This window comes from Bos indicus x Bos taurus, chromosome 10 (genome assembly GCF_003369695.1).
Source record: "Bos indicus x Bos taurus breed Angus x Brahman F1 hybrid chromosome 10, Bos_hybrid_MaternalHap_v2.0, whole genome shotgun sequence".
Classification (NCBI taxonomy): Eukaryota; Metazoa; Chordata; class Mammalia; order Artiodactyla; family Bovidae; genus Bos; species Bos indicus x Bos taurus.
In genome coordinates, this window is record NC_040085.1 from 15,695,619 (window position 1) to 15,711,536 (window position 15,918).

General features: G+C 41.6%; 2 protein-coding genes and 1 non-coding gene across 3 annotated transcripts; all 3 read right to left on the reverse strand.

The window, feature by feature from the left end:
- Positions 1-243: 243 nt before the first annotated feature.
- LOC113899314 (olfactory receptor 49-like) lies at positions 244-1,371 on the reverse strand. The gene has a single exon (XM_027552755.1). It carries the CDS (start codon positions 1,219-1,221, stop codon positions 244-246), a length of 978 nt encoding a protein of 325 aa, XP_027408556.1. The 5' UTR covers positions 1,222-1,371.
- A 7,237-nt stretch (positions 1,372-8,608) lies between these two features.
- LOC113900568 lies at positions 8,609-8,715 on the reverse strand. The gene has a single exon (XR_003513199.1). It is a non-coding gene; the product is annotated as a U6 spliceosomal RNA (small nuclear RNA).
- A 5,666-nt stretch (positions 8,716-14,381) lies between these two features.
- Positions 14,382-15,643, reverse strand: LOC113899348 (olfactory receptor 49-like). Its single transcript, XM_027552765.1, has one exon. The coding sequence runs from the start codon at positions 15,375-15,377 to the stop codon at positions 14,403-14,405; it is 975 nt and encodes a 324-aa protein (XP_027408566.1). The 5' UTR covers positions 15,378-15,643; the 3' UTR covers positions 14,382-14,402.
- Positions 15,644-15,918: the final 275 nt, after the last annotated feature.

Sequence of the window (15,918 nt, forward strand, 5' to 3'; positions counted from 1 at the left end):
ACCAAAAAAACCACTGAGATACATTCTAGGATCAGAAAGACATACCAGACACAGTTGTGGTACACTGAGTTTTTTGTACTCTCTGACAAGATTGCATGAGCCAGTAAGAAACCACTGTAGATTATAGCATTTGCTAAGAAATTGGCTGAGAGGAAATGGTTCATGGAAATCGGGAAGCAGCAGTATTTGGAGAGGTTCAGGAAAGGAGCCAACTTTCTCCACCCTCTCAGATCCAGCTCCTGTTTATGAGAGGAGCTTGTTAATTTGCTTGTAAAACACCTGCTTCACTGGTTTGTTCCTCAGGGTGTAGATGAAGGGATTGAACACTGGGGTCACCACGGTGTTGAGCAAGGCCACCACCTTGTTCCTGTCCTCCCCCTGGCCGCTCTTGCCTGACCGGACATACATGAAGATGCAGCTGCCATAGAAGAGAGAGACAACAGTGATGTGGGAGGAACAGGTTGAGAAGGCTTTCCACCTCTCCTTGGCTGCGGGGAGGCGCAGGATGGTGTGGAGGATGTGGCCATAGCAGGCAGCCATCATGGACAGAGTGCCCAGGAGGCTGACGTTGGCCAGGATGAAACCTAGAAGCTCGATCAGACTTGTGTCTGCACATACGAGTTCCAGGAGTGGAAAGCTGTCACAGAAGAAATGATCAATGATATTGGGACCACAGAATGGCTGCTGAAATGTGAGGAAAGTTGGAATGATGATGATAAAGAATCCTGTGACCCATGAAGAAAGAACTAACTGGACACAGACCCTTTTGCTCATGATGGTGACATAACGCAAGGGGTTACATATGGCCACATACCTGTCAAAGGACATCACTGCCAGTAGGAAGAACTCTGTGGTGCCCAGGAAGAAATAGAGGAAACACTGTAGGAAACAGCCTTCCAGGGAGATGGTCCTGTTTCCAGTCAGGATGTTGGTCAGCATCTTGGGGAAGATGACCGAGGTGAACCAGATCTCTAGGACGGCAAAGTTGCGGAGGAAGTAGTACATGGGCGTGTGGAGGCGCCTGTCCATGAGGGTGAGGACCACGATGAGGAGGTTCCCCAGTAGAGTGAGCAGGTAGGTCAGGAGGAGCCCCAGGAAGAGGAGCATCTGCAGCTCACAGGCCTCTGAGAGCCCCAGCAGGATGAACTCGGTGACAGTGGTGTGGTTCCCCGTGGCTCCTCTGGCCTCTGCTGGGAATGCCCAATCAGCGGTGTGCTGCATCAAGAGTCGTGATGTTCTGGGGATCTGAGGACACTTGGAACTGAAAGGAAAGAGGGATTTTGAGCTGAAGGAATCCTTTATTTCTTCAACTTGCAGGTCCCTTTGCCTCCCTCGTCGGGCCAGTTGTCCAGGTCCCTCACTGAGTTAGCATCAAGTCACATACTTCGATTCAATTGTCTGGTATTCTTTGGGGAAAGTTTTGCCTTTACCAATTCTTTTTCCATTTTTCTTGTGTCTGTTAGGAAGTGTTTGTTCCTTTAAATCTTGATCAGATGATGGGTTTTTTCCCCCCCATATTTGTCCAAATGTTTTAAGTGGTCTCTCAAATAAAGTAAAATATTTTCTCTGCAAATCCTGTATCCATTGGTCACAGGCCTTTATCAAAAACACTAATGGAAAATTTCCTCTAGAACTTGTTACAGAGGCATTTGAGTTAGACTTCGTGTTTGTACCTGAGCTCCATCATTTACTAACTTGTCTGGGGCCAGTTCTCTAATTTTACCAAACTCTGCTTCTTCAGTGGGAATAAAACATGTATTTGAAAATTAGGCATCACGGTTACTTCTTTGTGATAAATTCCTAAGTAATTGTAATGAAGAATAATAATGATAAATGCTCATATTTAGAATCGTACATTGGTTCAATTTCAATTTTAGAGAATATGTCTTTGTTTTGAATAATTTTTTTCTAGTTCTTACATTATGTAGCAGTGTCTTAACCAACTTCCCTGGTGGCTCAGACGGTAAAGCATCTGCCTACAATGCAGGAGACCTGGGTTTGATCCCTGGGTTGGGAAGATCCCCTGGAGAAGGAAATGGCAACTCACTCCAGCATTCTTGCCTAGAAAATCCTGCGGACGGAGGAGCCTAGTACGCTACAGTGCATGGGATCACAAAGAGTTGGACATGACTGAGTGGCTTCACTCACTTATAGATCTGGAGAAAGAAGTAGGCATTCTTGCCATCGGCTGTCCTTTATAGAAATAACAGGTAAAGGCAAGCTTCTGTGAAGAAGAGCTGACTCTTTCTGAGACAGGAGCAGAAACTAATGTGATAAGCCTGCCTCAGAGAAATGATAACACAGTTCAGTATAGCTGTGTAAAATATGTATTTATATGGAGAAGAATTGGATGAGAACACAGGAAAATGAGCATAATTGCCATAATAGGATGGGAGGATGGCAGGTGATTTTTCTTCTGTCTCTTTATTATTTTTATTATCACTTATAAAGTAACTTAAATTCAAAATCAGAAAAGAAGCCAGCACAATGAGTCCATATGGACTAAGAGTTGGGTAAAAATTTCGAGAGAGACAAAGGGGAAACAAATGGCTGTCCGTGAATAGAGTGAAGGAAAGCCATAATGATTCTGTGAGCCATCAGCTGTTCTTGATCAGGATACTGAGAACGATGCAAAAAGTCAGAGAAGTGAGCTCTGCCACAGCCCGCCAGTGGACACCTGAAAACAGATGTCAGGCTTCCAGCCAGAGCATCCAGGGGAATCAGGGTCCACTTCCCCACACCAAAAATTGCACCAACGTAGATTACCTCAGTAGATGCTAGGTGAGATGCTCAGTTGTCTTCCAGGCAGTTCTCATGATGGGGAGACTCCTGGTTTTCACAGGAAACTCCCAACTCTGCAGTGTTGCCTGAGGAGTACACTTCTTGGGGGCTCACCAGAGATACGAAGTGAAGGACACTCCAGAGCTGAAACATGGTCTGCAGGTCATGGAACAAGCAGGTCCTATTCTCTTGTACACAGTACACGCATGTGTCTGCAAATATCCATATTTTCCAACAGCCAATCTCTCTTAAGAAATATTCTCTGACTCTCACCATCCACATATTCTCAGTTGTCCTCAGAAAGTAACAATCTCTGGATATTCCCCAGAACTTCACCAGTTTCTCAGGAAGCTTCTATTTTTCTGATCCATCACCATGTCACGGACCACTTTCCTGGGGAAATGGATATGAAAACCTATCTAATTATTCTTCCATCCCTCATATAGTAAAGCAGAGACAGACATAATTAGATGCTGATTAGTTTAACTCATCTTCAGTTGGGCTTAAGAAGTTTCTGGCCCTTCCAGGAGTATGGTGTCCATAGAGAGTTCTGGGGTAAAATAATCGTGGCAGACTCTGTCTTGGACTGCCTGGGATTCTGTTTAGTCTCCTTAGAAGCTCAGAGATACAGAAGGTGCAGAGCTCAAACTTAACCAATCTAGAGATTCATGTTATTCTCTTACTGGTTGGAGCTCTGCTTCCCTGGAGATTCATTATCGTCAGAGGTAATAGGACATAAGAAGGTCCCTTACCTCTTACTTTGTTCAATTTTGGGATTTAAAGTTTACTTTGTTTTGACTGAGAAGCTGCGAAAACTCTAATGAATTTTAACTGTAACAAAGAAACACAGTTAATAAAAAGTTCATTTAAAAACACAGTTAATTCAAAAAGTTTTGTGATGTGCTTTTGTGTGATAAGTATGGCTCTAGATGCCACAGATAGGCAGTATCTTGTGGGGAAGACAGAGATGAAATAATCAGATAAATATTAATTACTATTGTGATAGCATCTGAAAAAGAGCTCAGAGGATATCCTGAATCAGACTGAAGGATGATGAAAGGTATTGCTGATCGAGTTACATAAAGTTGTTGTTGTTCAGTCGCCAGTCGTGTCTGACTCTTTGTGATCCATGGACTGCAGCACCCAGGCTTGCATGTCCTTCACCAACCCCTCCGCCCCAGTTTGTTCAAACTCAAGTCCATTGAGTCGATGATGCCATCCAACCATTTCATCCTTTGTTGTCCCCTTCTCCTCTTGCCTTCAATCTTTCCTAGTACCAAGGTCTTTTCCAATGAGTCAACTCTTTGCATCAGGTGGCCAGAGTATTGGAGCTTCAGCTTCAGCATCAGTCCTTCCAATGATAATTCAGGGTTGATTTCCTTGCTGTCCAAGGGACTCTCAAGAGTTTTCTCCAGCACTACAGTTTGAAAGCATCAGTTCTTTGGTGCTCAGCCTTCCTTATGATCCAACTCTCACATCTGTACATGACTACTGCAAAAACCATAGCTTTGACTCTATGGATCTTTGTGGGCAAAGTGATGTCTCTGCTTTTTAATACGTTGTCTAGATTTGTCATAGCTTTTCTTCTAAGCAGCAAGCGTCTTTTAATTTCATGGCTGCAGTCACCATCCGCAGTGATTTTTTAGTCCAAGAAAATAGTCTGTCACCGTTTTCTTTGTTCCCCCATCTATTTGCCATGAAGTGATGCGACTGGATGCCATGATCTTTGTTTTTTGAATGTTGCATTTTAAGCCAGCCTTTTCACTCTCCTCTTTCACTTTCATCAAGAGGCTGTGAAGTTCCTCTTTGCTTTCTGCCATAAGGGTGGTGTCACCTGCATATCTGTGGTTCTTGATATTTCTCCTGGCAATCTTGATTCCAGCTTTTGCTTCATCAGCCTGGCATTTCTCATGATATACTGTGCATAAAAGTTAAATAAGCAGGGTGACAATATACACTCTTCATGTACTTCTTTCCCAATTTTTAACCAATCCGTTGTTCCATGTCCAGTTCTAACTATTGCTTCTTGACTTATATACAGGTTTCTCAGGAGGCATGTAAGGTGTTGTGGTATTTCCATCTCTATCAATTTGAGACCTTAAGAATAAATTGGAGTGTGTGTGGAGGTGTAGGACCTTTAATTAATTAATCATTCATTCAATAAATGTTTCTTGAGTACCTACTTACCTACTGTGTACTAGACTCTATACTGTGTACTGAAGATGACTATGAGTGGTGAACAAAACAGAGATGGTGTCCAGTCCCCGTTGAGCGTCCTCTCTATTATGTGAATCTTTGTAAAAGGATATTGAAATTGTGTTTGTCTTGGTCCTTGGGCCATTCAAGCTATAACTACTTTGTAATCCCACTTTCTTTGGTCACCAAACTATTCTGTGGACTGGAGAAAACTGGCTGATGTAACATGACTGTCAGAAATGGTATGAGTAGGAGCCAATGATATGTTGGAAAAGGCAAATGAATGACAGGCTTTCAGTTCTCTCAGTGCATGAGTGGGTTAATCTGACTAGGGTTATCTTTCCTGAGAGTCTGGCTATCCTTAATGTAGTCAGATGGCTACCAACTCACTTTCTAAACACCTGGTCACCTCATATAAACTGCATGTGTAGTCACCTTATTCCTGGTAAAGAGTCATGACTTAATCAATAACTTATAAGAAGTAGGCTCATGTGACTGGATAGCTGAGGTTAAGAAGTGTACATGGCACACACTGGTGGCGTCTGCTGAGATGTGCTTGTAGAAATTGTATACCTCGTCTGGTTGACCAGAACTTTCATAATTTTCAGTTAGACATGATATAGTCTATGTCCTTGGTGTCACAGATCGATTTGACATAGTGCCTGTGATAGCTTCTAAGGTGGCCCCGATGACCCATCTCCTGATATTCCTGTCCATGTGTTATCCCCTCCCCTTGTGTGTGGCTGTACCTAGTGATAGTCTTCTAACGAATGGAATACAGTGAAAGGGATGAGATGTCATTTTTGAGAATGTTACAAAGAGACTGTGGTTCCATCTTGCATGTCCTTTCTTGCTCTCTTACTTGCTCTGAAGGAAGCCATATTATTAGCTGTCCAGTAGAGAAGCCCACATGGCAAGGGACTCATGTCTCCAGCCAATAGACAGCAAGGATTTAATGACAATGAACAGCCATCGTAGTGAACATGGGAGCAGATCCTCCCTTAGACAAGCATTCTGCCTGTACCTTGGTTACAGCCTTATGAGATCTCTGGAGCCAGAGGCTAATACAGTTCTCATTGAGAGTCTGGTCTTTATTCCGTAGGTGTCCTGATGGAGCACTCAATGCATTGTTGTTCATTCACCAGTCATGTCTGACTCTGTGATCCATGGACTACAGCACCCAGGGTTCCCTGTCCCTCACTATCTCCCAGAGTTTGCTCAAACTCATGTCCATTGAGTTGATGCCATCTAACCATCTCATTGTCTGCCGTTCACTTCTCCTCATGTCCTCAATCTTTTCTAGCATCCAGGTCTTTTCCAATGACTCAGCTCTTTGCATCAGGTGACCCAAGTATTGAAATTCCAGCTTCAGAATGAGTCCTTCCAGGACTGGTATTCAGGATTGATTTCCTTTAGGATTGACTGGTTTGATCTTTCTGTCCAAGAGACTCTCAAGAGTTTTCTCCAGCACTACAATTTGAAAGCATCAGTTCTTCAGCTCTCAGCCTTCTTTATGATCCAACTTTCACATCTGTATATGACTACTACAAAAACCATAGCTTTGACTGGATGGATCTTTGTGGGCAAATTGATGTCTTTGCTTTTTAGTATGTTTAGATTTGTCATAGCTTTTCTTCCAAGGAGTAAGTTTCTTTTAATTTCATGGCTGCAGTCACCATTTGCAGTCACTGTTTCCATTCCCCCCATGCCCATACATTTGCCAGTAAGTAATGGGACCAAATGCCATGATCTTGTATTTTGAATGTTGAGGTTTTTTTTTTAATGTTTAATATTTATTTATTTATTTTTGGGTCTCTGTTACTGTTTGGGCTTTTTAGTAGTTGCAGCAAGCAGGGGCTGTGGTGCATAGGCTTCTTACTGAAGTGGCTTCTCTTGTTGGGGAATATGCATGAGAATGTTACAAAGAGACTGTGGTTCTATCTTGCAAGAGACTCTTGGTCTCTCGGGCTTCAGTAACTGTGGGACACGGGCCCAGTGGCTCTGCAGCATGTGGGATCTTCCTGCACCAGGGACTGAACCCATGTCTGCTGCATTGACAGGCAGCTTCTTTATCACTGAGCCACTAGGGAAGCCCGAATGTTGAGTTTTAAGCCAGCTTTTTTACTGTCCTCTTTCATCTTCATCAAGAGGTTCTTTAAATCCTCTTCACTTTCTGCCATAAGGGTGGTGTCATCTGCATATCTGAAGGTGTTGATATTTCTCCTGGCAATCTTTATTCCAATTTGCTTCATCCAGCCTCACATGTCACATGATGTACAGTGCATAGATGATACTTTGTGTATGAGGTGTGAATGTTGCTCTTTGTGTCTGACTATTTGCAATCTCATGGACTTTACAGTCCATGGAATTCTCCAGGCCAGAATACTGGAGTGAGAAGCCATTCCCTTCTCCAGGGGATCTTCCCAACCCAGGGACTGAACCCAGGTCTGCTGTGTTGCAGGAGGATTCTTGACCATCTGAGCGACCAGGAAAGCCTGAAAAAGTATTGTCGAATCAGATTAGAATGCATGTCAAGTATGGCAGTACCAGTCTCTCCAAGGAATACAACTTACTTTACTTCCCTGGTTGTTCCATGTCAAATATGTCAAGGCTGTATATTGTCACCATGCTTATTTAGTTTATATGCAGAGTACATCATATGAAACGCTGGGCTGGAAGAAGCACAAGCTGGAATCAAGATTGCTGGGAGAAGTATCAGTATCCTCAGATATGCAGATGACATTACCCTTATGGCAGAAAGTGAAGAGGAACTTAAGAGCCTCTTGATGAAAGTGAAATAGGAGAGTGAAAAAGCTGGCTTAAAACTCAACATCTGAAACACAAAGATGATGGCATCCAGTCCCATCACTTCATGGCAAATAGGTAGGGAAACAATGGATACAGTGACAGAGTTTATGTTCTTGGGCTCCAAAATCACTGCAGATGGTGACTGCAGCCATGAAACTGAAAGACACTTGCTCTTGAAAGAAAACTTTTGACAAACCTAGGCAACGTATTAAAAAGCAGAGACATTATTTGGCAACAAAGGTCCATAGAGTCAAAGCTTTGGTTTTTGCAGTAGTCATGTATGGATGTGAGAGTCGGACCATAAGGAAAGCTGAGCACTGAAGAATTGATGCTTTTGAACTGTGGTGTTGGAGAAGACTCTTCAGAGTCCCTTGCACTGCAAAGTGATCAAACCAGGCAATCCTAAAGGAAATCAATCCTGAATATTCATTAGAAAGACTAATGCTGAAGTTGAAGCTCCAATATTTTGGCCACTTGATACAAAGAACTAACTCATTAGACAATACCCTAATGCTGGGCGAGATTGAAGGCAGGAGGAGAATAGGATGACAGAGGATGAGATGGTTGGATGGTATCACCGACTCTATGAACATGAGTTTGAGCAAGCTCTGGGAGTTGGTGATGGACAGGGAAGCCTGGCATGCTGCAGTCCATGGAGGTTGCAAAGAGTCGGACATGACTGAACTAATTAACTGACTATTCCATGTCCAGTTCTAACTGTTACTTCTTTTTTTTTTTTTTATTATGTAAACTTTTATTTTTTTTTTTTTTTTTGCTCTTCAAAATTTATTTATTTATTTTTTTTTTTATTCTTCCAATTTTAAAAAATATGGAACGCTTCACGAATTTGCGTGTCATCCTTGCGCAGGGGCCATGCTAATCTTCTCTGTATCGTTCCAATTTTAGTATATGTGCTGCCGAAGCGAGCACTAACTGTTACTTCTTGACTTGCATACAGGATTCTCAGAAGGTAGATAAGGTGATCTGGTATTCCCATCTCTTTAAGACTTTTCCATAGTTTGTGATCCACACAGTCAAAGGCTTTTACGTAGGCAATGAAGCAGAAATAGATGTTTTTCTAGAATTCTCTTGCTTTTTCTATGATCAAACAGGTGTTGGCAATTTGATCTCTGGTTCCTCTGCTTTTTCTAAATCCAGATAGTACATCTGGAATTTCTAGTTCACATATGGTTGAAGCCGAGCTTAAAGGATTTTGAGCATTACCTTGGTAGCATTTGAAATGAGTGCAATTCTGTGGTAGTTTGAACATTCTTTACCATTGCCCTTCTTTGGGATTGGATTAGGTGTCTAAAATATTTTACCATCAAAAGAGTTATTATTTTACCTTGAGTTATCTTGACCATTAGTACAAGGGCTTCCCTGGTGGCTCAGTTCAGTTCAGTTCAGTTCAGTCACTCAGTTGTGTCCGACTGTTTGCAACCCCATGAACCGCAGAATGCCCGGCCTCCTTGTCCATCACCAACTCCTGGAGTTTACCCCAACTTGTGTCCATTGAGTCGGTGATGCCATCCAACCATCTCGTCCTCTGTCATCCCCTTCTCCTCCTGCCCTCAATCTTTCCCAGCATCAGGGTATTTTCAAATAAGTCAGCTCTTCGCATGAGGTGGCCAAAGTATTGGAGTTTCAGCTTCAACATCAGTCCTTCCAATGAACACCCAGGACAGATCTCCTTTAGGATGGACTGGTTGGATCTCCTTTCAGTTCAAGGTACTCTCAAGAGTCTTTTTCAACACCACAGTTCAAAAGCATCAATTGTTGTGCACTCAGCTTTCTTCACCGTCCAACTCTCACATCCATACATGACCACTGGAAAAACCATAACCTTGACTAGATGGTGGCTCAGGGGTAAGGAATCCTCTTGGCAATATTGGAGATGTGAGATCAGTCCCTTAGTCTGGAAGATTCCTGGGAGAAGGAAATGGCAACTGATTCCAGTATTCTTGACTGGGAAATCCCATGGAGAGGAGGAGCCTGGTGGGGTAGGGTACTTGGGGTCGGAAAACAGCTGGACAAGACTTAGGGACTAAACAGCAACAATGACCATTAATATGGTTGAGCATCTTTTCACTTCTATTGGTCCTTTGAGTTTACTTTACTGTCAGTGTCTATGTATATACTTATCTCAATTATCTGTTGGGTTATTTATCTTTGCATATTATAGAAAATAATTCTTTATTTGTAATTTACATTCTTCCATCTACATCCTTCCTGAAAATTCATTTAAACCTCTTCATGAAGTTATTTCTTCCTTGAGCTTGTATGAAATTCAGAACAGTGGTGCAAAGTTTCTGGGCATGTGTATAATTTTATAATTTTTACTTTTTTAAATATAAATTTATTTATCTTAATTGGAGGCTAATTACTTTACAATATTGTATTGGTTTTGCCATACATCAACATGAATCTGCCACGGGTGTACACGTGTTCCCCATCCTGAACCCCCCTCTCACCTCCCTCCCCATCCCATCCCTCTGGGTCATCCCAGTGTGCCAGTCCTGAGCATCCTGTATCATGCATCGAACCTGGACTGGCAATTCGTTTCACATATATTATACATGTTTCAATGCCATTCTCCCAAATCATCCCACCATTGCCCTTTCCCACAGAGTCCAAAAGACTGTTCTATACATCTGTGTCTCTTGCTGTCTCCCATACAGAGTTATCATTATCATCTTTCTAAATTCCATGTATATGTGTTAGTATACAGTATTGGTGTTTTTCTTTCTGGCTTACTTCACTCTGTATAATAGGCTCCAGTTTCATCCACCTCATTAGAATTGATTCAAATGCATTCTTTTTAATGGCTGAGTAATACTCCATTGTGTATATGTACCACAGCTTTCTTCTCCATTCATCTGCTGGTGGACATCTAGGTTGCTTCCATGTCCTGGCTATTATAAACAGTGCTGTGATGATGGGCATATGTATACTTTTAGAAGTCCTTCATTCACCATTTGTTCAAAGAATGGGATTATTAATTGTCTGGTCCTATGTAATTGTTAAAGTTTTGAACTTCATTTAAAGTAAATTGTTTTCTATCGATGCATAAGGCCTGTTTCAGGCAGGAAATCTTCAGAGAGAAAGGGTGTGTTGTTTTGGCTTCCTCTGTGTTAACTATGCAAGTCCACCTCCCCCTCACCTGAGTTTGCTAACCCTGTCCTCCTCCAGAGGTATGGGCATGGGATTGGTGTGGCAGGTAGGGATGGATTTCCTAGAGGAAGGGGAAGGTTATATGGACAAAGATGGTAGTGGTGGTGGTAAGAAATGGTGGATTTAGTACATATTTTGAATGTATAATCCGCAGAATTTGCTGATGGATTGACTGAGAAATAAGAGAAAGGGAGGAAGTCAAAGTAATGCAGTTTTGTTTTTGACCTGGAATCTGTACTTTTCTTATTGGGCAAAATACATAATAATATAAAATTTCTCATTTTAACCATTCTAAAGTGTACTGTTTGGTGGTGTCAAGTACATTCACATTGTTGTGAGATCATCACCATTATCCATGTCCAGAACTTTTTCATCATCCCAAGCTGAAATTTTATATTCATCAAATAATAACTCTCCATTCCTACCCACACTTCCTGGTAACCCCCATTCTACATTCTGTCTCTATGATTTTTTTTTGCTCACTCTATACCTCATATTGTGGAATCTGACTGTATTTGTCCTCTTATGTCTTGCTTATTTCACTTAGCATATGTCTTCAAGTTTCCTACATGTTGTAGCATTTAATTTATCAGAATTCCATCTCTTTTTAAGGCAGAATACTATTCCAATGTATGTACGTACCACATTTTGTTTATCCATTCATTTGTCCATGGACATTTGAGTTGTTTTTACCTTTTTGGCTGTTGTGAATAGTGCTGCTATGAACACAGATGTAAAAATATGTGTTCAAGTCCTTACTGTCAATTCTTTTGGGTTTATATCTAGAAGTGAGATTGCTGGATGATACACTAAATCTATGTTTACATTATTTAGGAAGTGCCATAATGTTTTCCACAGTGGCTGAATCATTTTATACTCTCATCAGCAATGCACCAGAATTCTAATCTATCCATATGCTTGCCAAAACTTGGTATAATCTGTTCAAGAAAATTTTAAAAAATAATATCCATCTTATGGCTATAAAATAATATTTCATTGTGATTTTAATTTGCATTTCCCTAATGACTATGCCAAAGCCTTCGACTGTGTGGATCACAATAAACTGGAAAATTCTGAAAGAGATGGGAATACCAGACCACCTGACCTGCCTCTTGAGAAACCTATATACAGGTCAGGAAGCAACAGTTAGAACTGGACATGGAACAACAGACTGGTTCCAAATAGGAAAAGGAGTACATCAAGGCTGTATATTGTCACCCTGTTTATTTAACTTATATGCAGAGTACATCATGGGAAACACTGGGCTAGAAGAAGGACAAACTGGAATCAAGATAGCCGGGAGAAATATCAATAACCTCAGATATGCAGATAACACCACCCTTATGGCAGAAAGTGAAGAGGAACTCAAAAGCCTCTTGATGAAAGTGAAAGAGGAGAGTGAAAAAGTTGGCTTAAAGCTCAACATTCAGAAAATGAAGATCATGGCATCTGGTCCCATCACTTCATGGGAAGTAGATGGGGAAACAGTGGAAACAGTGTCAGACTTTATTTTTCTGGGCTCCAAAATCACTGCAGATGGTGACTGCAGCCATGAAATTAAAAGACTCTTACTCCTTGGAAGAAAAGTTATGACCAACCTAGATAGCATATTGAAAAGCAGAGACATTACTTTGCTGACAAAGGTCCGTCTAGTCAAGGCTATGTTTTTTCCAGTGGTCATGTATGGATGTGAGAGTTGGACTATGAAGAAAGCTGAGCGCTGAAGAATTGATGCTTTTGAACTGTGGTGTTGGAGAAGACTCTTGAGAGTCCCTTGGACTGCAAGGAGATCCAACCAGTCCATTCTGAAGGAGATCAGTCCTGGGTGTTCTTTGGAAGGAATGATGCTGAGGCTGAAACTCCAGTACCTTGTCCACCTCATGCCCAGAGTTGACTCATTGGAAAAGACTCTGATGGTGAGGGGGATTGGTGGCAGGAGGAAAAGGGAACAACAGAGGATGAGATGGCTGGATGGCATCACTGACTTGATGGATGTGAGTCTGAGTGAACTCTGGGAGTTGGTGATGGACAGGGAGGCCTGGCATGCTGTGATTCATGGGGTCGTAAAGAGTCAGACACTACTGAGCGACTCAACTGAACTGAATGTTTGGTGATGCTGCACATCTTTTCATGTACTTATTAGCCAGTTGTAGAAGAGCTGTTTTTGTTATTGAAAACATAGGTTTTAATTCATAGTAGCTATGTAATCCTTTCTTGAAATCTTTCTATGGTAATTGGGTCAGTTAAGTTTTCTATTTCTTTTTACATTTTTGAAAATTCTCATTCTCTAGGGATTCGTCCATTTTCTATAGGTTTTCCTATTTGTTACTGAAGAGTTACCCACGGTATTTTCTTATAAAGATCATTTTTTACCCTGAAATATAGTCATTTCTGTTGTTTCTATCTTCCTTATTAGATTTCAAATTCTTTGAAAGCATAAATTAAGTGTTATCCACTGAAATGTGCATTTCCTTGGACATGGCATTCATGTAATAATTATTTTGGGATAAGTTAACATGTGAATTGATCTCATTATTTAGTTAATATTTGATTATTTACCAATATGACTTAATTTTCTTTTTCATGAAAATAATGAATATCTTAGTAACAAATTTCAATTAATACTGTATTTAAGTTTGTATAAGATAAATAGGATATTCTGAATATAAATTTATAGTATTCCAGACAGAAAAGTTTTGTTAACAACAAGTGTGAAATTTAAAAGGAAGAGAGGGAAGGTAGGATGAGATACAAATGAAAGAAACTAACGTTTAGTGAGACTTATTATGTGCCAGTCACTATTTAAGATTCTTGCATAGAGTATCTCATTTGACTTTTATCATAATGCTTTGAAACGGATCCTCATTTTACAGTTGAGAAAACCGGGGCTCAGGGGAAGTAACCAACCAGGTTACTTGGAATAGGAATGATGAATATCTATGAGTTTTAATACTAAACAAAGAGTTTAGTATTAGCTTATATGCAGGGTAATAAACAACTAACCTTATTTTTTGAATTCTTATGGATATGTTACTGTGACAGATGAGGACAGTGTTAACAGTGTTCTCCTCTCCCTTGAAGTTGTTGGAGAAACAGAAACACAAAATCAATCTGAAAGTACTTTCTGAGTATTTATATGGTCTATCACAGCAGATTGGTTTTTGAGGCTTATGGTGAATTACAGAGCCAGTACCTCTCATCAAAGAATTTGTATTCTGCTGGAAAGCCAGGCATATAGATGGAATGAAGTGAAATATACAAATATGACAATTAATAAAATTGCCTTGAGGGGCCACAGAGCTTATGAGTTGATGCTGAGTTGCACAGTGACTGGCGCCCTAGAAACATGTCATTAAGCTTTTTGTGGATGAGAAAGCCTCCATCTGTTGCAGAGGCCTGAGCTTGAGTGGGGATCTTATGTGCAGCCTCTTGGATCCACAGGTTTATTAGAAGAGCTTGTTCAGCTGCTCCATAAACACCTGCTTCACCTGTTTGTTCCTGAGGGTGTAGATGAAGGGATTGAGCACTGGGGTCACCACGGTGTTGAGCAAGGCCACCACCTTGTTCCTGTCCTCCCCCTGGCCTCCCTTGCCCGACCGGACATACATGAATATGCAGCTGCCATAGAAGAGAGAGACAACAGTGATGTGGGAGGAACAGGTTGAGAAGGCTTTCTGCCTCTCCTTGGCTGAGGGGATGTGCAGGATGGTGTGGAGGATGTGGCCATAGCAGGTAGCCGTCACAGACAGAGTGCCCAGGAGGCTGACGTTGGCCAGGATGAAACTTAGAATTTCCATCAGACTTGTATCTGCACATATGAGTTCCAGGAGTGGAAAGTTGTCACAGAAGAAATGATCAATGATATTGGGACCACAGAAGGGCTGCTGAATTGTGAGGAAACCTGGAATGATGTTGAGAAGGAACCCTGTGATCCATGAAGAAAGAACTAGCTGGACACAGACCCTTTTGCTCATGATGGTGACATAACGCAAGGGGTTACATATGGCCACATACCTGTCAAAGGACATCACTGCCAGTAGGAAGAACTCTGTGGTGCCCAGGAAGAAATAGAGAAAACTTTGTAGGAAACAGCCTTCCAGGGAGATGGTCCTGTTTCCAGTCAGGATGTTGGTCAGCATCTTGGGGAAGATGACCGAGGTGAACCAGATCTCTAGGATGGCAAAGTTGCGGAGGAAGTAGTACATGGGTGTGTGGAGGCGCCTGTCCATGAGGGTGAGGACCACGATGAGGAGGTTCCCCAGTAGAGTGAGCAGGTAGGTCAGGAGGAGCCCCAGAAAGAGGAGCATCTGCAGCTCACAGGCCTCTGAGAGCCCCAGCAGGATGAACTCGGTGACAGTGGTGTGGTTCCCCGTGGCTCCTCTGGCCTCTGCTGGGAATGCCCAATCAGCGGTGTGCAGCATCAAGAGTTGTGATGTTCTGGGGATCTGAGGACACTTGGAACTGAAAGGAAAGAGGGATTTTGAGCTGAAGGAATCCTTTATTTCTTCAACTTGCAGGTCCCTTTTCCTCCCTCATCAGGCTGGTTGTCCAGATCCTGCACTGAGTTAGCATCAAATCGCATACTTTGATTCAATTGTCTGGTATTCTTTGGGGAAAGTTTTGCCTTTATCAATTCTTTTTCTGTTTTTCTTATTTATGTTAGAAGGTGTGTGTCCCTTTATTTCTTCTTGATCAGATGATGTCTTTTCCTATATTTGTCCAAATGTTTTAAGTGGTCTCTCAAATAAAGTAAAATATTTTCTCTACAAATCCTGTAACCATTGATCACAGACCTTTATCAAAAACACTGATGGAAAATTTACTCTAGAACTTGTTACACAGAGATTTCAGTTAGAGACTCTGTGTGTGCACCTGAGTGTGTGCACCTGAGTTTCAACATTTACTAATCTGTCTGGGGCCAGTTCTCTAACCTCATGAAACTCTGCTTCATCAATGGGAATA

Bases quoted from the DNA above. Each gene is read 5' to 3' on its own strand.
- LOC113899314 (XM_027552755.1), bottom strand. From the start codon at position 1,221: ATGCAGCACACCGCTGATTGGGCATTCCCAGCAGAGGCCAGAGGAGCC.
- LOC113899348 (XM_027552765.1), bottom strand. From the start codon at position 15,377: ATGCTGCACACCGCTGATTGGGCATTCCCAGCAGAGGCCAGAGGAGCC.